We start from the raw sequence: 23,849 nt of genomic DNA, 5'->3' as shown, positions 1-23,849 counted from the left end.
AGGATTCAAGTCCTTCCCTCCCAGGGGCAGATTCCTCGTGTCAAACCTGTCATCGAGGCCGGAAAAGAAAGAGGCCTTTCTAGGATGTGTGAAGGATTTTTCCTCTCTAGGTGTTATCGTACCAGTACCCCTTGCAGAAAGGGGTCTAGGGTATTATTCAAATCTGTTTGTATTGCCAAAAAAGGAGGGCACGTTCCGCCAAAATTTTGGATCTGAAGTGTTTAAAAAAGTTTTTGTCTGTTCCAACCTTCAAAATGAAAACGATCAGGTCAATTTTGCCCCTAGTTCAAGAGGGGCAGTTCATGATCACAATAGACTTGAAGGATGCCTACCTTCATGTTCCATTTAACAGGGACCACTTCAAGTTCTTAAGATTTGCATTTCTGGACCAGCACTTCCAGTTTGTGGCCCTTCCCTTCAGTCTGGCGACGGCCCGAGAGTTTTCACGAAGGTTCTCGGGGCCCTGCTTGCTATAGCCAGATCCAGGGGCATTGCGGTGGTGCCCTATCTAGACGACATCCTGGTTCAGGCGCCGTCCTTCAGTCAGGCAGTGGACCATTCAAGGTCTCTGCTCCTGTTACTTCAATCTCATGGTTGGAAGATAAACTCCGGAAAGAGCTCCCTGGTACCCAGCACCAGGGTGGAGTTTTTGGGCACGATCATAGACTCGGTGTCCATGAAGATTTTTCTCATGGATCAGAGATGCAGGAAGCTTGCGTCCTCTTGTCTGGCCCTTCGATCCTCAGAGAGGCCCTCGGTGGCCCAATGTATTGAGGTGATTGGGCTCATGGTCTCCAGCATAGACGTCATTCCATTTGCCAGGTTTCATCTCAGGCCTCTTCAGTTATGCATGTTGAGGCAGTGGAACGGTGATCATTCAGATCTCTCACAGCTGATATCCATGGATGTATGGGCTAAGACCTCCCTCTCTTGGTGGATCCGCCCAGAACAACTGTCCATGGGGACATCCTTCTTGAGACCGTCCTGGGAGATTGTGACCACAGCCGCAAGTCTGGCGGGATGGGGAGCTGTTTGGGGTGCCAGAATGGCACAGGGAAAATGGTCTTGGCTGAAGTCCCTTCTACGGATAAATATCCTGGAACTTTGAGTGATCTACAATGCTCTAAAGGCCTGGCCCCGCCTGAAGGCGTTCAACTTCATAAGGTTTCAGACGGACAACATTACCTCGGTGGCTTACAGCAACCATCAGGGGGGTACGAGGAGCTCCCTCACAATGAGGGACGTGTATCGGATACTCGAATGGGCGGTGACCCACAACTGCTAGCTTTTGGCGATCCATATCCCAGTGTGGACAACTGGGAAGCGGACTTTCTCAGCAGGCAAATATTCCATCCGGGGGAATGGTCTCTTCACCCCGAGGTGTTTGCAGATATTTGTCTCAGATGAGGGATGCCGGAGATAGATCTCATGGCGTCCAGACTCAATTGCAAACTTCCCTGTTACGGGTCGAGGGACACCCAGGCAGAACTGATAGATGCATTAGTGGTGCCTTGGGGGTTCGATCTAGTGTAAGTTTTTCCTCCCTTACCACTTCTACCTCCTATTGTGGTATGCATAAAGCAGGAGAGAGCGTCGACCATTCTGATTGGTCCTTCGTGCCCGCGGAGGACGTGGTTTGCGGATCTGGTGGGGATTTCATCATCTCCGCCGTGGAGGTTACCCTGTCGCAGGGATCTGCTGGAAAAGGGACGATAAGGAAAATTACAATATTTGTAGTACCTGCAGATTGATAATAGATTAAAGCTGCGCTACCTTTAAGGAGCTTAATGTGTATAAAAATGGCTTTTGTAAAGACCCTATATAGGTTAAATCTATTAATTTTATTTGAACTAGTAAGTTAATAAAAATATTCAATAATAATAGACATAATCACAAATATACTGTGCACAGTGATTATAAAAACAATAAAAGCAATAATGATAATAACTGGAGGTCATAAAAAAGCACAAAACATAAACTCATTAGTGTCTGGGCATAGAAAATATATATAGCAGTGTAGCATTAGAATGCAAGCAAAAGTCCGTTTTTTTTTTAAAAACAGAGGAGCAGTCTTATATAGCAGTCTTTTATAGTAGTCTTTTCTTTTACAAAGATATGACGAGTCCACAGATTTCATCCTTACTTGTGGGATATTAACCTCCTGCTAACAGGAAGTGGCAAAGAGCACCACAACAGAGCTGTATATATAGCCCCTCCCTTCCCCTCCACCCCCAGCCATTCTCTTTGCCTGTGTTATACTAGGAAGAAGGTAAAGTGAGGTGTTAGTTTTAGTTTCTTCAATCAAGAAGTTATTTTTTTAACTTCAAAAAGCTTTATTAAATAGCTTAAAGTACACAATATAAGCAGAACATAACACAAATCAATTCACTTAAGTGTACAGAGTAGTATCAAGTTTTGTACATATCTAGCATATGATTTTATTTTTTTTTTCACATAAGAGTCCGTTTTATCCAATGAAACAACTCACATTCTTTTGTACTTAGGGTAAAAGATCTCACAGGTAGTAGTTTCATCTTGTATGCAAATATCCTTAGGGTAATATATATCAATAACGTAGCTGAGTATTGCAAGGATGTGTATTCCCTATGTTGCAGTTTATATGTGTGATGTATGGTAAGGATATATTACTCCCAGCAAAATCTGTGTAACCTGCACATCACAAAAGTACAGTGCAAGAGTGGGGGAACGAAAGGCAGAAAAAGAGAGAAGGAAGAAAAGGGGAGAAAGAGGGAGAAAGAGGAAGAGAGGGGTAAAGAAGAGAAAAAAAAAGGGGGAGGGGGAATAGGGTAAGGGGTATAAGTACATCTAAGGGGGAAGGGGAGGGAACCATTCCATAGATCTGAGTGGTTATTAAGTACCTGCAGGTACCTAAGGAGGTTTAAGGAGCCACATGCTCCAGACCATCCAGTATTTGTTCATACGTTCAGTCACGTTATAGTAGCCCCGTTCCATAGAAGCTAAGTAGTCTATAAGTTGTGTTAACTGAGCCAAAGTTGGAGCCTCCGTCTTTTTCCATGCCCTAGCAATACAGACTTTAGCAGCAATAAGAATTACGGCTATTAACATTTGTTGAGAGTTTGGCAAATCTTGTAGACCTATATGTAAAAGAGCTAGAGCAGGAGACCTGGGAAATGAAAAACCTAGGTCTGTGAGTAAGGAAAATGTCTCATTCCACAGAGGGACAATTTTTTTGAAGGACCACCATATATGTATATCAGAGCCCTGTTGGCCGCAATCCCTCCAGCACTGCTGAGAAGCGGAGGGATAGATCTTAGATAGCTTAAGGGGAGTTAGATACCAATTTAGGAGGACTTTAAAGTAGGTCTCTAAGTGTGATACGCAATGTATGGCCGATTTAGTAATTGTTGTCGCATGGTCTACATCTTCCAGGGTAATCTGGACATTCATCTCGCGACCCCAGGCCTTTATCTGCCATGGTATTGTCTCACTAAAATCGTTTAGGAGGATTAGGTGGTGATTCGTAAGAGGTCTTATAAGCTTGGTCACTTGTGTCCATCTTTTTTCCCAGTTAGTGCTTTCCCTAAGATTTGTCTTGGGGAATCCCCAAGCCTGGCAATATCCCAATATTCTGTGACTTTAAAACATAAGCCACCTAGGAGCCTTATCCACTTGGTTCACTATTTGCCTAGATGTCAGCATCCTCTTTTGGCGGTAGAGGTCTCCTGTACAAGTAATGTTCCATTAGGACCAGTCCTGTACATGAATATTCGGAAGGCCTGTCAACAGACCCTGAAGACTGTGGATAGGTGAGGGGTGTGGAGCTATTCCCTTATAGTGTCTAAGTCTATGCCAGGCCTGGCAATTGTCAAGGATTATGCTGTTTGTGATCAACAGATCAGGGAGCTTGTGTTTGGGAACCCAAATTAGGTCTTTTAGATGAAGATACTTAGGAATGACAGCAGCTTCAATCAGAAACCATGCTGGTTTCTCTTCTTCATTGCTCCAACCAGCGATATGGGTCAATCTAGTTGCGTCATGATATAAGTATATATTAGGAAAAGCAATGCCGCCTCTGCATATAGGCCGTTGGAGAATACGATACGCCACTCTCGGTTGTTTTCCTTTCCACACATAGTTAATAAACAAGGAGTGGATCTGAGAAAGGTAGACTTTCGGGATAGTAAAAGGTATGCACCGAAAGAGGTAGAGGATTTTGGGCAAGATGGACATTTTCAAGGTAGAGATTCGTCCCATCCAGGAGATTTCCTTAAAATTCCTCCTCTGTAGGAGTTTCTTGATTTCAGCGATCAGTGGTTTAAAGTTGTGCTTAATGAACTTTTTTATATCAGGGCCAAGCAGTACCCCTAGATGTTTTATAAGTTCCGTATGCCAGGTGAAGGAGAATCGGGTTTTGAGATTTGTCAGGATCTCTGGGTCTATATTGATAGCCAAGGCTTCAGTTTTGAGTATATTTACTTTATAGAGACTTGGTATTGAAGAGCTTGGGTTAGTTAACAAGACCGTTAGATCATCTGCGAAGAGAGCAATCTTCTCAGACCTCTCACCTATCATGACTCCCTCAATGCTTTGGGAGCGTCTAATTTCTTGGGCTAGAGGTTCCATGGCTATCACAAAAATCAAGGGCGAAAGAGGGCAACCTTGGCGGGTGCCATTCGCTATGGAGAAAGGTTTAGATCTAAAGCCTACTCCTCTAATAGTTGCAAAAGGCACAGAATATAGTGCTTGGACCATTTTAATGAATGTTGGGGGAAAGCCAAATGTCCCTAGCACCTGCCAAATGTACTCCCATCGGACCCTGTCGAACGCTTTTTCAGCATTCAGTGACAGGGCCACAACGGGAATTCCAAGTTTAGCTGATTCCGAAAAGACCTGTAGCAATTTACGGGTATGTATTGTCAGGCCCTTGCCTACCAAAGGTGAAGCCAACTTGGTCTATCTGGATTATATTGGGCAGCATATGGACAATCCTATTAGCCAATAACTTAAAAACATCTAAATGTATGAGAGAGATAGGTCTGTAACTGGTACAGTACAAGGGGTCTTTGCCTGGTTTAGGGATCGCAATAATAGATGCTTCCAGGACTCTCTAGAAAAACTACCGGAATTGGCCACTTCAGTAAATAAGGAACATAAAATGGGAGCCAAGTGTTGTCTGAATTCCTTATAGAAGGAGCCGGTAAAGCCATCTGGTCCAGGAGACTTGTTCGGCTTGAGTTGGGAAATGACCTTATATATTTCCTTGTTGGTGAATGGAAGCAGAAGTGAGCTTCTTGCATCCTCCGAAAGTTCAGAGAGATCAAGGGTATCAAGAAACCCCTGAATCTTACTCGTAGGGGGTGTAGCTAAATTTTCTACCTCCGCTATATTATATAGCTTATAATAGTAAACGCAGAAGGCTATCACCTATCGCTTCAGGTGCTAAGATTTTTGACCCATTAACATCTATGGCCTGAATCCTGGAATGAGCAGTCCTAGCATTAAGTTTCCATGCAAGAAGCTTGTTCGCCTTATTACCCTTAGAATACATTATTTGTTTAAATTTTGCTAGATTAGCTTTAACTTTCTTGTTCCAGCTGAAGAATTTGCTGTCTAAGAATAACAATTTCGTCTGACGCGGAAACTTAAGGATTACTTCTCTTGTTTTCCTCTTAAGTTTCTTAGGTTCGCTACCAGTTGACCCAAAGGGCCTCCCCTGTTTTTTCTTAAATCTGGAAAATTCAGAGATACAGAATCCCCTAATAAATGCCTTTAGCGCCCCCCATAAAGTTTGGGAAGAAGTCTGCTCTGGTTTATTAAATTGAATAAATTCCTCAAGCACTTTAGTAAGGGAATCCCGAAATCCTGGCTCTTCCCATAAAGAATTAGGGAATCTCCAGGCATGTCCACCTTTGCGGGCGATCGCCGGGAAAATATCAAAGGACACTGCATCATGGTCCGACCAAGTGCAGAGATGTATACGAGAATCGGTGACCTCGTTAAGAAGTCTAGAATTCATGAAAAAATGGTCCAGCCTGGAATAGGATTTATGTGGGTTGGAGAAAAAGGTAAAATCCCTATCTTCAGGATGACATGACCGCCAGACGTCATATAGATCATGTCTTGCAACCAAAGACCGAAATTTGGCTGCTGTAGAACTAGTATAGGAATCAACGGATTTACCTATCTAGCTTAGGGTCCCATACAACATTGAAATCGCCACCTATTATAATGTGTCCCTGTCTTACCAATTTCGCCTTATTTAGGACAGTTGTGAGAAATTGTAACTGCTGTTGGTTAGGGGCAAATAAGTTGACCAGAGTGTACAAATTGCCATTAAGTTTACAAACACAGATGATAAATCTACCCTCTGGGTCTTTTTCTAGATAGATTTGGTTGAATTGGAGATCTTTATGTAGGAGTATTGCAACTCCTATAGTTTTGTCAGTGTAGGAGGCTGTAATAGGGTCTGGATACAAAGATGACTTATACAAATGAGGTCGGTCTATAGTCCAATGGGTCTCCTGAAGGAGCAGGACATCGACCCTAAGTCTTTTGCCATAGGCCGTCAATAGGCTATGCTTACCAGGTGAATTTAGACCCTTAGTATTTAAAGTAAGGAATCTCAAAGAGGTCTCCATAGATGAAATGAAGGCCGGGGGGGTTAGGGAGAGAGAAAAAAAAAAAGGGGGGGGGGGGAGGGAGGTGAAGAAAGAGTGAGAAAAGGGTGAAAGAGGAAGGAAGAAGAGGGCAAAGTAGAAAAAGTGAAAATTAAAGGTGAGAAGTTAAATAAGGTAAGAGTGTGATGATTTTTACTGAAGGAGTCAGATGTACAAATAGTGAAGAAATATAGGGATTCGTAGTGATCCACAAGTTTACATCCGTACACTTTAAAATAGTATGGGGGGGGAGACAAGGACAGATTGAGAAGGCCCTGTTTAGGATAACCAATTGCTTGGAGAAAGAGAATTGAGAAAATTTTGTGAGAATATATTCTCTATTAGTGTGTTGGGTGTGTAGAAATGAGAGTAGGAGACGCTAGTGCCCTCCCTTAAATATTATATGTGTGAGATCCAATGGGAAAGGGTAAGGAAAGAAGAAGAATCGTAGTACTATGGGAAATATAAGAAAGTGTCTATTATGGACCTGCATGTTTATAACAGAGAACCGGTGACTCAAGGCTTTTAAGCCTTAGAGATCCCCACCCTCGAGATATTAGCTACTGTAGTATCATCAGGCAGATATACCCATATTAACTCTCTGTACCTGGCCCATTGTGTTCTTGTAAAATATCTCACCAATACATTGATCCCAAAGCTAAGGACGACAGCACTCTTGGGGTATCAAACTACCCAAAGGAGACTAAATATGCCTCTGAATACTATCAAGACCCCATATTTAAGTAAAAGTGTCTCCTGCTCCTAGCTCGATTTCCCCACAGGACACGGCAGCATCCCTTCTATAGTTAAACTGTTAATGATAAGGGAGCTGGAATAACAGCCCGCTATCCTATCCCATGGGGAAAGCAAACCCAAAACCACGAAACACCCAGTTTTGTGGGTGAGGGAATATACTTGTATTTTAAGTGTTGGTCTTGTATAATTAAAACAATATGCAAATATTTACAGCATTGATCACCAAATATGATGTACCGATGGGTTACTTTCAGAGCCCCATCTGACAGCGCTTTCTAGGCCAACGATGGGCCACAAGAAGACTAAGTCTAGCTCGATACGCTGTTCAATCTGGCAAAGGAAGTAAGATATTAGTGTTTACATGGCATAACAGAAAATGAACAGAGCATAAATTACACAAACAAACTTGAATCAAGCTTATGAAGGTTCCCTGAGCAAAAATAAGGCTCAACATGTGAGGAATAACTAACAATATCTATAAGGACTTTCTGATAGTCCCGGTAGATGTTTGACGAACATTTTCATCCAAGTCCTGCAACAAATAATGCATGATGCTTCCTGAGATATGCAGTGAGATGATAGTAATATGCAAACAGTAACCACATAGACCATCTAGTATAATTTACCAATGGCTTACTTTCAGAGCCCCAATTAACAGCGCCTTCCAGGCCAACAGTGGGCCACTGGAAGACTAAGTCCCTCTGAATACGCTGTCAAAACTGGCAAAAGAAGCAAGACATGGGCTTTTACATAACATAACAGAAAACAGGCAAAGAAAACAAAAACACAGCAAGCAGAACATATATTGCATAAACAAACTTGACTAGAGCTTGTGAAAGCTCCCTGAGCAAAAGTAAGGCTCAGCATGTAAAGATTGATAAACCATATCTATAAAGTCTTTCTTATAGTCCCATGAGGTGTTTTAAGGGGCATTTTATATCTAAGTTCTGCAACAAATATTGCACAATTCTTCTTAAGGTATATTGTGAGAAGGAAGGCCTACAGATGGGGCAGGCCCAAGGGGAGAAAAAAAAGAATAACAACAGCACAGTTCAATTATAGAAGTCTATACTTATCAGCTCATCCCGGAGAAGAATCCCTGGAAGTCAAACTTATCAAGAAGTTTTTTTATTTTAAATGGCACCGGTGTGTACTCTTTTCCTTATATATATATATATATATATATATATATATATATACATATATATATATATATATATATGGAAGAAGATTTCTGCCCTGAGGTTGATGATCTTAGCAGCTGTAACTAAGATCCATGTTGGTTCCCACAGAGCTCCTGAAGGTAGTATAAGAGAGATCTTCAGTGTGGAGAATGGTGTCATGCTACAAACAGCATTGAGGTATGTTCAGTCCTTTATTTCTGAGGAGACTTGGTGTATCAGCACTGGCTGACATTTTTTTCCCTACTAGGGAAGGGGTAAGCAGTAGACCTAGAAACAGAGGGTATTACTGGTAACCTGTATGTATTATTTGACAGATACTGGGCTTTATACATATTGCAGCAGTATCAGGTGCAATAACAAAGACACTGGGAGAGGCAGCTTTACGGTTTGGGTTTTTATTAGTAGAAATAACAAAAATTTCCATAAGCTATTTTGTGTGATTATGTTTGGGGACCACATGGTTTTTGGCTGAACCGCTTCCCATGCTGTTGTATAGTCTGAGGTAAACATCGTCCATGATGGGCGGGGCCTATTTTCACGCGCTCAGAGGCGCAGTTCATCTGGCTGTGAAGGCAGCAGGCATTAGCTCCGGATGGGTGTACACTGATGTCCTGTTAACCGGATCGTTAGCAAGTCCGTTTGCAGTTCCCTGGGGGCAATTGCTGTCTGAGGGAGAACTTTCAGATTGAGGAAATGTGTTATCTCAGACAGATTCGGACGTGATGTCTTTTAAATTTAAGCTTGAACACCTCCGCATGTTACTTAGGGAGGTTTTAGCGACTCTGGATGATTGTGATACTATTGTGATACCACCAGAGAAATTGTGTAAGATGGACAAATATCTAGAGGTGCCTACTTACTCTGATGTTTTTCCAGTTCCTAAAAGAATTTCGGAAATTGTAAAGAAGGAATGGGATAGACCAGGTATACCGTTCTCTCTCCCTCCTAACTTTAAGAAAATGTTTCCTATATCAGACGCCATTCGGGACTCTTGGCAAACGTTCCCTAAGGTGGAGGGAGATATTTCTACCCTGACTAAGAGTACAACTATACCTATTGAGGACAGTTGTGCTTTCAAAGACCCTATGCATAAAAAGTTAGAGGGTCTTCTAAAGAAATTATTTATTCATCAGGGTTTCCTTTTACAACCTACGGCTTGCATTGTTCCAGTAACTACTGCAGCAGCTTTTTGGTTTGAGGCTCTAGAAGAGTCTCTGAAGCTCTTAAACTAGCTAATTCTTTTATTACTAATGCCGCTTTTCAAATTGCTAAATTAGCAGCGAAAAATGCAGAATTTGCCATCCTAGCGCATAGAGCGTTATGGCTCAAATTTTGGTCTGCTGATGTGTCATCAAAATATGAGCTTTTAGCTATTCCTTTTAAAGGTAAGACCCTATTCGGGCCTGAATTGAAGGAAATCATTTCTGACATTACTGGAGGTAAAGGCCATGCCCTACCTCAGGATAAGTCTGTTAAGATGAGGGGTAAGCAAAATAATTTTCATTCCTTTCGAAACTTTAAAGGAGGACCCTCTGCTTCCTCTACCACCACAAAGCAGGAAGGGAATTTTGCTCAATCCAAGTCAGTCTGGAGACCCAACCAGGCTTGGAATAAGGGTAAACAATCCAAAAAGCCCGCTGCTGCTACAAAGACAGCATGAAGGGGCGGCCCCAGATCTGGGACCGGATCTAGTAGGGGGCAGACTTTCTTTCTTTGCTCAGGCTTGGGCAAGAGACGTTCAGGACCCTTGGGCACTGGAAATCAGGACCCACGGGTATCAACTGGAATTCAAGGATTTTCTCCCAAGAGGGAGATTTCATCTTTCACGATTATCTGTAGACCAGATAAAAAGAGAGACGTTCTTACGCTGTGTAAAATACCTTTCTCTTGTTAAGTGTGTTCAGTCCACGGGTCATCCATTACTTATGGGATATATTCTCCTTCCCAACAGGAAGTTGCAAGAGGATCACCCAAGCAGAGCTGCTATATAGCTCCTCCCCTCACATGTCATATCCAGTCATTCTCTTGCAACCCTCAACAAAGAAGGAGGTCGCGAGAGGAGTTGGAGTTTTACTTAATTATTCTTCAATCAAAAGTTTGTTATTTTAAATGGCACCGGAGTGTGCTGTTTTTTCTATCTCAGGCAGTATTTGGAAGAAGAATCTGCCTGCGTTTTTTATGATCTTAGCAGACGTAACTAAGATCCACTGGCTGTTCTCGACATTCTGAGGAGTGGGGTAACTTCAGATAATGGGAATAGCATGCGGGGTCCCCCGCAAATGAGGTATGTGCAGTATAATATTTTCTGGGATTGGAATTGACTAAGAAAACACTGCTGTTACCCGTATGATGTAAGTACAGCCTTAAATGCAGTAGTAGCGACTGGTATCAGGCTGATAAATGTATGCACAGTTGAGTTATTTTCTAGGGACTAGAATTTGACTGAGAAAATACTGTTAATACTGAAATAATGCTTAAGCCTTTATCTGCAGTAGAAGCGACTGGTAGCAGGCTTAGTGATAACTTTGCATGACATTGAAAAATTTTGTTTTTAAAACGTTTACTGGCATGTTATTCGTTTTGTGAGGTACTTTGGTGATAAATCTTTTTGGGCATGATTTTTTTCCACATGGCTAACGTATTTTTCTGCATAGAAACCGTTATATCAGGTCTCCCACTGTTATAATATGAGTGGGAGGGGCCTTTTTTAGCTCCTTGTTGCGCAGTTAAAATTCTAGCACAGTCTTCCTGCTTCTTCCTCCTTGATCCAGGACGTCTCTAGAGAGCTCAGGGGTCTTCAAAATTCGTTTTTGAGGGAGGTAATCAGTCACAGCAGACCTGTGACAGTGTGTTTGAATGTGATAAAAGAGTTAAATCTTAATTTGATTACCCGTTTTTGGGTATTGAGGGGTTAATCATCCTTTTGCTAATGGGTGCAATCCTCTGCTAATTAATATATTTACTGTTAAAAATTGTTGACTATAACTGAATTAGTTCATTGTTTTTCAACTGTGTTTTTGAAAAGCGCTGCAGCGTTTTTTTTTTATATTGCTTGTAAACTTATTGAAAGTGATTTCCAAGCTTGCTAGCTTCATTGCTAGTCTGTTTAAACATGTCTGATACAGAGGAATCTGCTTGTTCATTATGTTTAAAAGCCGATGTGGAGCCCAATAGAAATATGTGTACCAATTGTATTGATATTACTTTAAATAAAAGTCAGTCTTTACTGATAAAAAAATTATCACCAGACAACGAGGGGGAAGTTATGCCGTCTAACTCTCCTCACGTGTGAGTACCTTCGTCTCCCGCTCGGGAGGTGCGTGAGATTGAGGCGCCAAGTACATCAAGGCCCTTACAAATCACTTTACATGATATGGCTAATGTTATGAAAGAAGTATTATACAATATGCCCGAGTTAAGAGGCAAGCGCGATAGCTCTGGGTTAAGGACAGAGCGCGCTGATGACACGAGAGCCATGTCTGATACTGCGTCACAATTTGCAGAACATGAGGACGGAGAGCTTCATTCTGTGGGTGACGGTTCTGATTCGGGGAGACCGGATTCAGAAATTTAAAATTTTAAATTTAAGCTTGAGAACCTCTGCGTGTTGCTAAGGGAGGTGTTAGCGGCTCTGAATGATTGTGACACGGTGGCAATCCCAGAGAAATTATGTAGGCTGGATAAATACTATGCGGTACCGGTGTATACTGACGTTTTTCCTATACCAAAAAGGCTTACAGAGATTATTAGCAAGGAGTGGGATAGACCCGGTGTGCCTTTTTCCCCTCCTCCGATATTTAGAAAAATGTTCCCTATAGACACCACCACACGAGACTTATGGTAGACGGTCCCTAAGGTGGAGGGAGCAGTTTCTACTTTAGCCAAGCGTACCACTATCCCGGTGGAGGATAGCTGTGCTTTTTCAGATCCAATGGATAAAAAATTAGAGGGTTACCTTAAGAAAATGGTTGTTCAACAAGGTTTTATATTACAGCCTCTTGCATGCATTGCGCCTGTCACTGCTGCAGCGGCATTCTGGTTTGAGTCTCTGGAAGAGGCGATTCGCACAGCACCATTGGATGAGACTTTGAGCAAGCTTAGAACGCTTAAGCTGGCTAATGCGTTTGTTTCGGATGCCGTAGTGCATTTAACCAAACTTACGGCTAAGAATTCCGGATTCGCCATACAGGCACGCAGAGCGCTATGGCTTAAATCCTGGTCAGCAGATGTAACTTCTAAGTCTAAACTACTGAACATTCCTTTCAAAGGGCAGACCTTATTCGTGCCCGGCTTGAAGGAAATTATTGCTGACATTACTGGAGGTAAGGGCCACACCCTTCCTCAGGACAGGGCCAAATCAAAGGCCAAACAGTCATATTTTCGTGCCTTTCGTAATTTCAAGGCAGGAGCAGCATCAGCTTCCTCCGCTCCAAAACAGGAAGGAACTACTGCTCGTTACAGACAGGGTTGGAAAGGCAACCAGTCATGGAACAAGGGCAAGCAGGCCAGAAAGCCTACTCCCGCCCCTAAGACAGCATGAAGACAGGGCCCCCTTTCCGGAGACGGATCTAGTGGGGGGCAGACTTTCTCTCTTCGCCCAGGCTTGGGCAAGAGATGTACAGGATCCCTGGACGTTGGAGATTATATCTCAGGGATACCTTCTGGATTTCAAAACTTCTCCTCCACAAGGGAGGTTTCATCTGTCAAGGTTATCAACAAACCTAGTAAGGAAAGAGGCATTTCTACAATGTGTACAAGACCTCTTAGTGATGGGAGTGATCCACCCAGTTCCGCGAACGGAACAAGGGCAAGGGTTTTACTCAAATCTGTTTGTGGTTCCCAAAAAAGAGGGAACCTTCAGACCAATCTTAGACTTAAAAATCTTAAACAAATTCCTAAGGGTTCCATCGTTAAAGATGGAAACCATTCGGACCATCCTACCAATGATCCAAGAGGGTCAATATATGACCACAGTGGACTTAAAGGATGCCTACCTTCACATACCGATTCACAAACATCATTATCGGTACCTAAGGTTTGCCTTACTAGACAGGCATTACCAGTTTGTAGCTCTTCCCTTCGGGTTAGCCACGGCCCCGAGAATTTTTACAAAGGTTCTGGGCTCACTTCTGGCGGTACTAAGACCACGAGGCATAGCGGTGGCTCCGTACCTAGATGACATTCTGATACAAGCGTCAAGTTTTCAAAATGCAAAGTCTCATACAGAGATAGTTCTAGCATTTCTGAGGTCGCATGGGTGGAAAGTGAACGTGGAAAAGAGTTCTCTGTTACCACTCACAAGGGTTCCTTTTCTAGGGACTCTTTTAGATTCTGTAGAGATGAAGATTTACCTGACGGAGTCCAGGTTATCAAAGATTCTCAATGCTTGCCGTGTCCTTCACTCCATTCCAAGCCCATCAGTAGCTCAGTGCATGGAAGTAATGGTCGCGGCAATGGACATAGTGCCATTTGCGCGCCTGCATCTCAGACCACTGCAACTATGCATGCTAAGTCAGTGGAATGGGGATTACTCAGATCTGTCCCCTTTGCTAAATCTGGACCAGGAGACCAGAAATTCTCTTCTCTGGTGGTTGTCACGGGTTCATCTGTCCGAAGGAATGACCTTTCGCAGACCAGATTGGACGATTGTAACAACATATGCCAGCCTACTAGGCTGGGGAGCAGTCTGGAACTCCCTGAAGGCTCAGGGATCGTGGACTCAGGAGGAGAAACTCCTCCCAATAAACATTCTAGAATTAAGAGCAATATTCAATGCTCTTCTAGCTTGGCCTCAGTTAGCAACACTGAGGTTCATCAGATTTCAGTCGGACAACATCACGACTGTGGCTTACATCAATCATCAAGGGGGAACCAGGAGTTCCCTAGCGATGGTCGAAGTCTCGAAGATAATTCGCTGGGCAGAGTCTCACTCTTGCCACCTGTCAGCGATCTACATCCCAGGCGTGGAGAACTGGGAGGCGGATTTTCTAAGTCGCCAGACTTTTCATCCGGGGGAGTGGGAACTTCACCCGGAGGTATTTGCTCAACTGATTCGTCGTTGGGGCAAAGCGGATCTGGATCTCATGGCATCTCGCCAAAACGCCAAGCTTCCTTGTTACGGATCCAGGTCCAGGGACCCTGGAGCGGTGCTGGTAGATGCACTAGCAGCCCCTTGGGTTTTCAACATAGCTTATGTGTTTCCACCTTTTCCGTTGCTACCTCGACTGATTGCCAGGATCAAACAGGAGAGAGCATCAGTGATTCTGATAGCGCCTGCGTGGCCACGCAGGACCTGGTATGCAGACCTAGTGGACATGTCGTCCTGTCCACCATGGTCTCTACCCCTGAGGCAGGACCTTCTAATTCAGGATCCTTTCAACCATCCAAACCTAATTTCTCTGAGGCTGACTGCTTGGAAATTGAACGCTTGATTCTATCAAAGCGTGGGTTTTCGGATTCGGTTATTGATACATTAATACAGGCTCGGAAACCTGTTACCAGAAAAATTTACCATAAGATATGGCGTAAATATTTATATTGGTGTGAATCCAAGAGTTACTCATGGAGTAAGGTTAGGATTCCTAGGATATTGTCCTTTCTACAAGAGGGTTTAGAAAAGGGCTTATCCGCTAGTTCACTAAAGGGACAGATTCTGCTCTGTCTATTCTTTTTCACAAGCGTCTGGCAGAGAATCCAGACGTCCAGGCCTTTTGTCAGGCTTTGGCTAGAATTAAGCCTGTGTTTAAAACTGTTGCTCCTCCTTGGAGCTTAAACTTGGTTCTTAAAGTTCTTCAGGGTGTTCCGTTTGAACCCCTTCATTCCATTGATATTAAACTTTTATCTTGGAAAGTTCTGTTTTTGATGGCTATTTCCTCGGCTCGGAGAGTCTCTGAGTTATCTGCCTTACATTGTGATTCCCCTTATCTGATCTTTCATTCAGACAAGGTAGTCCTGCGTACTAAACCTGGGTTTTTACCTAAGGTTGTTTCTAACAGGAATATCAATCAAGAAATTGTTGTTCCATCTTTATGTCCTAATCCTTCTTCAAAGAAGGAACGTCATTTGCATAATCTAGACGTGGTCCGTGCCCTGAAGTTCTACTTACAGGCAACTAAAGATTTTCGACAAACTTCTTCTCTGTTTGTCGTTTACTCTGGACAGAGGAGAGGTCAAAAGGCTTCGGCTACCTCTCTCTCTTTTTGGCTTCGTAGCATAATACGTTTAGCCTATGAGACTGCTGGACAGCAGCCTCCTGAACGAATTACAGCTCATTCCACTAGAGCTGTGGCTTCCACTTGGGCCTTTAAGAATGAGGCCTCTGTTGAACAGATTTGCAAGGCTGCAACTTGGTCTTCACTTCATACTTTTTCCAAATTTTACAAATTTGATACTTTTGCTTCTTCGGAAGCTGTTTTTGGGAGAAAGGTTCTACAGGCAGTGGTTCCTTCTGTTTAAAGTCCCTGCCTTGTCCCTCCCATCATCCGTGTACTTTAGCTTTGGTATTGGTATCCCATAAGTAATGGATGACCCGTGGACTGAACACACTTAACAAGAGAAAACATAATTTATGCTTACCTGATAAATTTATTTCTCTTGTAGTGTGTTCAGTCAACGGTCCGCCCTATCTTTTTTGAGGCAGGTTCTAAATTTTTACATTATAACTCCAGTCACCACTGCACCCTATAGTTTCTCCTTTCTCGTCTTGTTTCGGTCGAATGACTGGATATGACATGTGAGGGGAGGAGCTATATAGCAGCTCTGCTTGGGTGATCCTCTTGCAACTTCCTGTTGGGAAGGAGAATATATCCCATAAGTAATGGATGACCCGTGGACTGAACACACTACAAGAGAAATAAATTTATCAGGTAAGCATAAATTATGTTTTTTTACCATGGGAGTGATTTTTCCCGTTCCAAAACTGGAACAGGGGCAGGGATTTTACTCAAATCTTTTCGTGGTTCCCAAAAAAGAGGGAACTTTCAGACCCATTTTAGATCTCAAGTGTCTAAACAAGTTTCTTAGAGTTCCATCATTCAAGATGGAGACTATACGAACAATCTTACCAATGATCCAGGAGGGTCAATTTATGACTACCGTGGACTTGAAGGATGCATACCTTCATATCCCTATTCACAAGGATCATCATCAGTTCCTAAGGTTTGCCTTCCTGGATAAACATTACCAGTTTGTGGCTCTTCCCTTCGGGTTGGCCACAGCACCCAGAATCTTCACAAAGGTTCTAGGGTCTCTACTAGCGGTTCTCAGACCGCAGGGCATAGCAGTGGCACCTTATCTGGACGATATTCTGACTCGGCGTCAACTTATCATTTGACAAAATCTCACACGGACATAGTATTGTCTTTCCTGAGAACTCACGGTTGGAAGGTGAACATAGAAAAGAGTTCCCTAGTTCCACGGACAAGGGTTCCCTTCTTGGGGACTCTGATAGACTCGGTAGACATGAAAATATTTCTGACGGAGGTCAGAATAACAAAGATTCTAAATACTTGCCGAGCACTTCAGTCCATTCTTCGGCCATCAGTGGACTAATGGTAGCGGCAATGGACATCATTCCGTTTGCCCGCTTTCATCTCAGACCACTGCAGCTGTGCATGCTCGGACAGTGGAATGGGGACTATGCAAATTTATCTCCTCAGATAAATCTGGATCAAGAGACCAGAGAGACTCTTCTTTGGTGGTTGTCGCCGGATCATCTGTCCCAGGGGACTTGTTTCCGCAGACTCTCGTGGGTGATAGTGACAACGGACGCCAGCCTACTGGGCTGGGGTGCAGTCTGGAATTCCCTGAAGGCTCAGGGTGTTTGGACTCAGATGGAGTCTCTACTTCCAATCAATATTCTGGAACTGAGAGCAATATTCAATGTGCTTCAGGCGTGGCCTCAGTTGGCTTCGGCCAAATTCATCAGATTCCAGTCGGCCAACATCACAACTATTGCATATATCAATCATCAAGGGGGAACAAGGAGTTCCTTGGCGATTATAGAAGTATCCAAGTTAATCCGATGGGCAGAGGCTCACTCTTGTTATCTGTCGACGATTTACATCTCAGGAGTAGAAAACTGGGAAGCGGACTTTTCATCCGTGGGAGTGGGCACTCCATCCGGACGTGTTTGCCTCATTGATTCGTCAATGGGGCAGACCGGAACTGGATCTGATGGCATCTCATCAGAATGCCAAACTTCCACGTTACGGATCCAGGTCAAGGGATTCCCAGGCCGAACTGATAGATGCCCTGGCAGTGCCTTGGTCGTTCAGCCTAGCTTATGTCTTTCCACCATTTCCTCTCCTTCCACGCGTGATTGTTCGAATCAAACAGGAGAGAGCTTCATTAATTCTGATAGCGCCTGCGTTGCCACACAGGACTTGGTATGCGGATCTAGTGGACATGTCCTCTCTGCCACCGTGAAAACTTCCTTTGAGACAGGACCTTCTCATTCAAGGTCCTTTCCAACATCCAAATCTAATTTCTCTGCAGCTGACTGCTTGGAGATTGAACGCTTGACTCTATCTAAGCAAGGATTCTCTCGATACTTTGATACAGGCTCGAAAGCCTGTCACTAGAAAGATATATCATAAGATATGGCGTAAATATCTTTATTGGTGTGAATCCAAGGGTTACTCATGGAGTAAAATTACGATTCCCAGGATTTTGTCTTTTCTCCAAGAAGGATTGGAGAAAGGGTTATCAGCAAGTTCTTTAAAGGGACAAATTTCGGCTTTGTCAATTTTGCTTCACAAACGTTTGGCAGATGTGCCAGATGTTCAGTCTTTTTGTCAGGCTCTAACTAGAATTAAGCCTGTATTTATACCAATTACTCCTCCCTGGAGTTTGAATTTAGTTCTTCAAGTTCTTCAAGGGGTTCCGTTTGAACCTATGCATTCCATAGATATTAAATTGTTATCTTGGAAAGTTCTGTTTTTAGTTGCTATTTCTTCTGCTCGAAAAGTTTCTGAGCTTTCAGCGTTACAGTGTGATTCGCCTTATCTTATTTTTCATTCTGATAAGGTGGTTTTACGTACCAAATCTGGATTTCTTCCTAAGATGGTTTCTAATAAGATTATTAATCAGGAAATTGTTGTTCCTTCTTTGTGTCCTAATCCTTCTTCTAAGAAGGAGTGTCTGTTACATAACCTGGACGTGGTTCGTGCCTTAAAGTTTTACTTACAGGCAACTAAGGATTTCCCTCAATCATCTTCATTATTCATTGTTTATTCTGGAAAGCGTAGGGGTCAGAAAGCTACGGCTACCTCTCTTTCTTTTTGGCTGAGGAGTATCATCCGCCTGGCATATGAGACTGCTGGACAGCAGCCTCCTGAAAGAATTACGGCTCATTCTACTAGAGCTGTGGCTTCCACATGGGCCTTTAAAAATGATGCTTCTTTTGAACAGATTTGTAAGGCTGCGACTTGGTCGTCCCTTCATACTTTTTCCAAATTTTCCAAATTTGATACTTTTTACTTCTTCTGAGGCTGTTTTTGGGAGAAAGGTTCTTCAAGCAGTGGTGCCTTCCGTTTAGGTTCTTGCCTTGTCCCTCCCTTTCATCCGTGTCCTATTGCTTTGGTATTGGTATCCCACAAGTAAGGATGAAATCTGTGGACTCGTCATATCTTTGTAAAAGAAAAGTAAATTTATACTTACCTGATAAATTAATTTATTTTACGATATGACGAGTCCACGGCCCACCCTGTTCTTTTAAGACAGATTTATTTTAGTTTTTGTAACTTCAGTCACCTCTGCACCTTTTAGCCTTTCCTTTCTCTTCCTAAACCTTCGGTCGAATGACTGGAGGCGGAGGGGCTATATATACAGCTCTGCTGTGGTGCTCTTTGCCACTTCCTGTTAGCAGGAGGTTAATATCCCACAAGTAAGGATGAAATCTGTGGACTCGTCATATCGTAAAAGAAATTAATTTATCAGGTAAGTATAAATTTACTTTTTTAGCAGTTAAAAGTTTGTTGGTTAGTTGTAAAAGTTGGTAAATAGCTCATAGAAAGCAATTTCGTCTTTAGCCAGTGTTAGCAGTGATATCTAAAGCTGTAAAGCTGCAGAAGGTGGGCGAGAGAAAGGACAAGGGAAACCCTTTAAGGCATATATACTATTCAAAATGGCAAGGTGTACATTTATACTTACACCGAATGCCGTATGTTGTTCTCCTGGGATTATATCCAAATCTCGGATCACCGGTCTTCCCTCTTTGGCTCTGTAGTGTTGGTGATATATTTCGAAAGTGCCGCTCCAAAGCTGAGTTCAGTAAACTCCCGCGGCATCAACTCACTGATGACTACGGGTGCCTGGATGTTTCACAGATCTATCACCAACACTACAAATTTGTAAGGCGGCTACCTTGTCCTCCTTGCACACTTTTAGAAAGTTTTACAAATTTGACATTTTTGCTTCTGCGGAACCGGCTTATGGGAGAGAGGTTCTACAGGCTGTGGTGCCGTCAGATTAGAGTCCGCCTTTTACCCTCCTGGTTTCATTCAGTGCCCTCTAGAGCTTGGATATATGTTCCCAATAGTAATGAATGAAGCCATGGACTCTCCTCCCCTTTAGATGTAAAACATAAATTATGCTCACCTGATAATTTTAATTTCCATCGTGGGGAGGAGAGTCCACGTCTCCCACCCGTATCTCCGGTGGGCGGACCTAAATTTAATTTCTCTACTGGCACCATTTATACCCTGATATTTCTCCTACTGATCCTTGTTCCCTCGGCAGACTGGGGGATGAGGGGAGTGGGAGAGGTATTTATGCCTTCGGCTAGGGTGTCTTTGCCTCCTCCTGATGGCCAGGTTCTTAATTCCCAATAGTAATGAATGAAGCCGTGGAATCACCACGATGGAAATTAAATTATCAGGCAAGCATAATTTATGTTTTTACTAGCGTGACGTTTCGGGGTTGTTCACCCCTTCCTCAGATGAGAAGTGGTGAACACCCCAAAACGTCATGCTAGTTAAACTGTATTCTATAAATCCAGAGAGTGCAGTTTATTTCCAGGACTTAAAAGCTGATGTCTGAAATAAAATGTTTCCCTATATTATATAGTTAGCTGAACATGAGACATTTGTTGTTTCTTATAAATATTTGAAATTAATAAAAGTAACATTTCCTTTATTTGATCTTGAGTTTTGTTTTATGTTTATGCATTTTCTAAGCCATATTAACAATTTATTGATTTATTAATTCAATATAAATTTGTTTATTTCTCCCCTCATCCAGCTATCTATACCAGAGATGGAAACTCTAATGGAAAACCTTGTGAACTGCCCTTCGTCTATGAGGGAAAAGTGTACCATGACTGTATCCCGGCAATGAATGAAACCAAAGAATGGTGTGCTACCTCATTCAATTATGATTCAGATAAAAAATGGGGATATTGCTTGTTACCAGGCAAGTTTCTAATTGACTATATTGTATTATTTAATTTTGTAGTTTTAATCTGTAGTAAGTGTATTATGCTCCAATATAATCCTGCAGATAAGATCAGGTAGTCTTCAAAAACTTCAAAAAATGAAATAATACCCCCTTTTGATCACAATATTATGACTAGGAGGCTTTCCAAATTCTTGTGAAATTTAGGTTACGCTTAAAAGATTGTCATTCTTTATGTCTTCTCAATCAAGAAGAGTAAACCATCAATCTAAAATAAGAAGATCCCTGTTCAGTTTAATATATGTAGCATCATTCAATAGTTGAGATAAAGCCTCTGGGCAGTAAACCACATTGGTTTCATAAAATGGTAAGAGTCTGCAATCTATCACATGTGGGATTAAAGTCCAGTCCACTAGAAAGAGGCAAAACACCAAACATCATAGAGCTTTAATCCCTCCCACTTTTCCATAATCTCTTTCAAATTTTTGCCTTCAGCGAGTAGTGATGGTGACTTTGTTTGACAGGGGTTCTCTAGCAGATTTCACACACATTTCCACTTCAGAGAACCTACGAGTAGTGCAGAGGGGTCGTCAGGAGTTCAGCCATTCATTGAAAATGTTCTCTCAATGTGGAGGTGCCACCAGCTTCACAGGTGAAATGTGAGTTTGCCTTGGGTGGGCCCATCTACTGGAAGCAGTCTTCAGCAGCTAAGGTGAGCGCAGTAGATGAAGGTGCTGACAGTACTAAGCCACTTCATAGCCCACATACTATTAGCATGATTATGTACCCATTTCACATAACCTGGGGAATAGTCACATACACCATTTAACGTTTAGTAGTACTGTTTTAGGCACTTTTGGGTACTTTTTCCAAAATTTTTAAAATTGAGGTACTTTCCCTTTTAAATTTATTGCGGTCGACTTTATTGCACACCGGAGCTCTGGTCCTCATCTACAGCAGGCTTACAGGTTAGGGTTTGGGTTAGGGTTATATTAGGAATATTTTTAGTCCATTTGGAAGCTTATTTTTTACTCTGAAGACTCAGTGGTTAATTGTTTTGCAAAAATAATGGACCTTCACTCACCTTCTCATCAATGACCACTAGTCATATTGCTGACACGCAGCTACTTTATTTCTGGACTTTAGGAGCAGTGAGCACCCTTTATTTCCATCTTAATGGGAAGAGAGTCCACTGCTTTATTCATTACTTGTGGGAATTAAGAACCTGGCCACCAAGAGGAGGCAAAGACACCCCTGCCAAAGGCTTAAATACCTCCCACACTCCCCTCATCCCCCAGTCATTCTTTGCTTTTTGTCACAGGAGGTTGGCAGAGAAGTGTCTCTTATGGAGGGTAGTACTCTCCGAAATGGGACTGGAGTTTTAAGTAGTCCTGTCAGCCTCTCATTGAGAGCATGGGTGAATGTTAGAGTCCGGAGATGCAGGGAGAGTCTTTCTGCGAACCCATCCGGACTCAGTTTAACAGCTCCATTAGCAATCAGCGTTGACGTTCCATGGCGTTGATTCCGGTAAGATCGTTTCATTTATATATATTTGAGAACGCAAGAAGACAGGGTCACAGTGTGGCTCCTTTATCTTTATAGAATCTAGGGTAATACCCTCAGAAGGGGATTATTGAACAGGGGGGATTTTATTATGCATAATATTGTTGTTTTTCTCCTGCATTTGTGTGAGATGAGGCTCTGTCAGTGTGGAACAGTCGGTTCATTAGCGAGAGATGAGGCAGGCTTTTTTTGATGCGTCTCTCTCATTCAAATGCAGGGACGTTCCTGCATGGCACTCCATGTGACCGGGTGTGGCCTCTGTAACTTCCTCTTTTTTTGACCTGCCTTCGAAGACGAAAGCTGTTTCTTCTATAAGGTACGACGAGTCCACGGATTCATCCTTTACTTGTGGGATATTATCCTGCTAACAGGAAGTGGCAAAGAGCACCACAGCAGAGCTGTCTATATAGCTCCTCCCTTAACTCCACCCCCAGTTATTCTCTTTGCCTACTCTAAGTACTAGGAAGGGTAAAGTGAAAGAGGTGATAAAATGTTAGTTTTTATTTTCTTCAAGCAAAAGTTTATTTTAAATGGTACCGGTGTGTACTATTTACTCTCAGGCAGCAGATGGATGAAGACTTCTGCCTGGAGGCTGATGATCTTAGCATTTGTCACTAAGATCCAGAGCAGTTCCCACAGAATGGCTGAGGAGTACAAGAAACTTCAGTGTGAGGAACGTTTTCATGCTATAAGCAGTGAAGTATGTTCAGTAATTTTTTTCTGGAGAGACTGTGGTATTTCTGAATTGGCTGACAGTATCCCCATGAGGGAAAGGGTAAGCAGTAATCCTAAAAGATATAGAGGGGTATTACTAAGCTTGCATAAGGGGCTAATAAAAAATGGTTGACACTGAGTTTGAATGTTTGTGGGCAAACGTTTTTTGAACTGGGAGTGCTGATAACGTTTTTGGCAATAACGTTTTTTGAGAATTTATTGAGGGTACACTTGGCTTCTGTTTTGGGTTTCAGAACCCACATGGCTAGTTTGAGACCGCTCTGGTGCGGTTAATTTGGGCTGAAAAAACATTGAGTGAGATGGGCGGGGCCTATTTTCACGCCTCAGTTACGCAGTTGTGTTTGCAAAGCAAGCAGCAAGCTCCAACTCCGGTGGGCCCTTGTGGAAGTGTTGGGCCAAATCAAAGCTTTAACCCAATTTTTCCAATCCCTGAGGGCAGGTAGGCGCCACAGCAGGGCTGTGGCGAGGTGCAGGTGGTGTTTTTCCGGACTTAGGCCTTATTAACTATTCGTTTTTTCCCAGTAAAGGGTTAAGTGTTCCTTTCTTTGTGGGGCAAACTTAGCTGCATAAATTAAATCTT

At 42.7% G+C, this 23,849-nt stretch overlaps 1 protein-coding gene across 2 annotated transcripts in view; it reads left to right on the top strand.

Annotated features, from left to right (window-relative positions):
- The window catches only part of LY75 (lymphocyte antigen 75), a 1,208,875-nt gene that overhangs the window by 145,300 nt on the left and 1,039,726 nt on the right, over positions 1–23,849 (top strand). For both annotated transcript variants that reach the window (XM_053698349.1, XM_053698347.1), the window contains exon 3: positions 20,819–20,989. In XM_053698349.1, the coding sequence (XP_053554324.1) occupies positions 20,819–20,989 (171 nt within the window). The remainder of the gene's footprint in view (positions 1–20,818; positions 20,990–23,849) is intronic.

This window comes from Bombina bombina, chromosome 1 (genome assembly GCF_027579735.1).
Source record: "Bombina bombina isolate aBomBom1 chromosome 1, aBomBom1.pri, whole genome shotgun sequence".
Taxonomy (NCBI): domain Eukaryota; kingdom Metazoa; phylum Chordata; class Amphibia; order Anura; family Bombinatoridae; genus Bombina; species Bombina bombina.
This window is presented reverse-complemented; position numbering and strand designations above follow the sequence as displayed.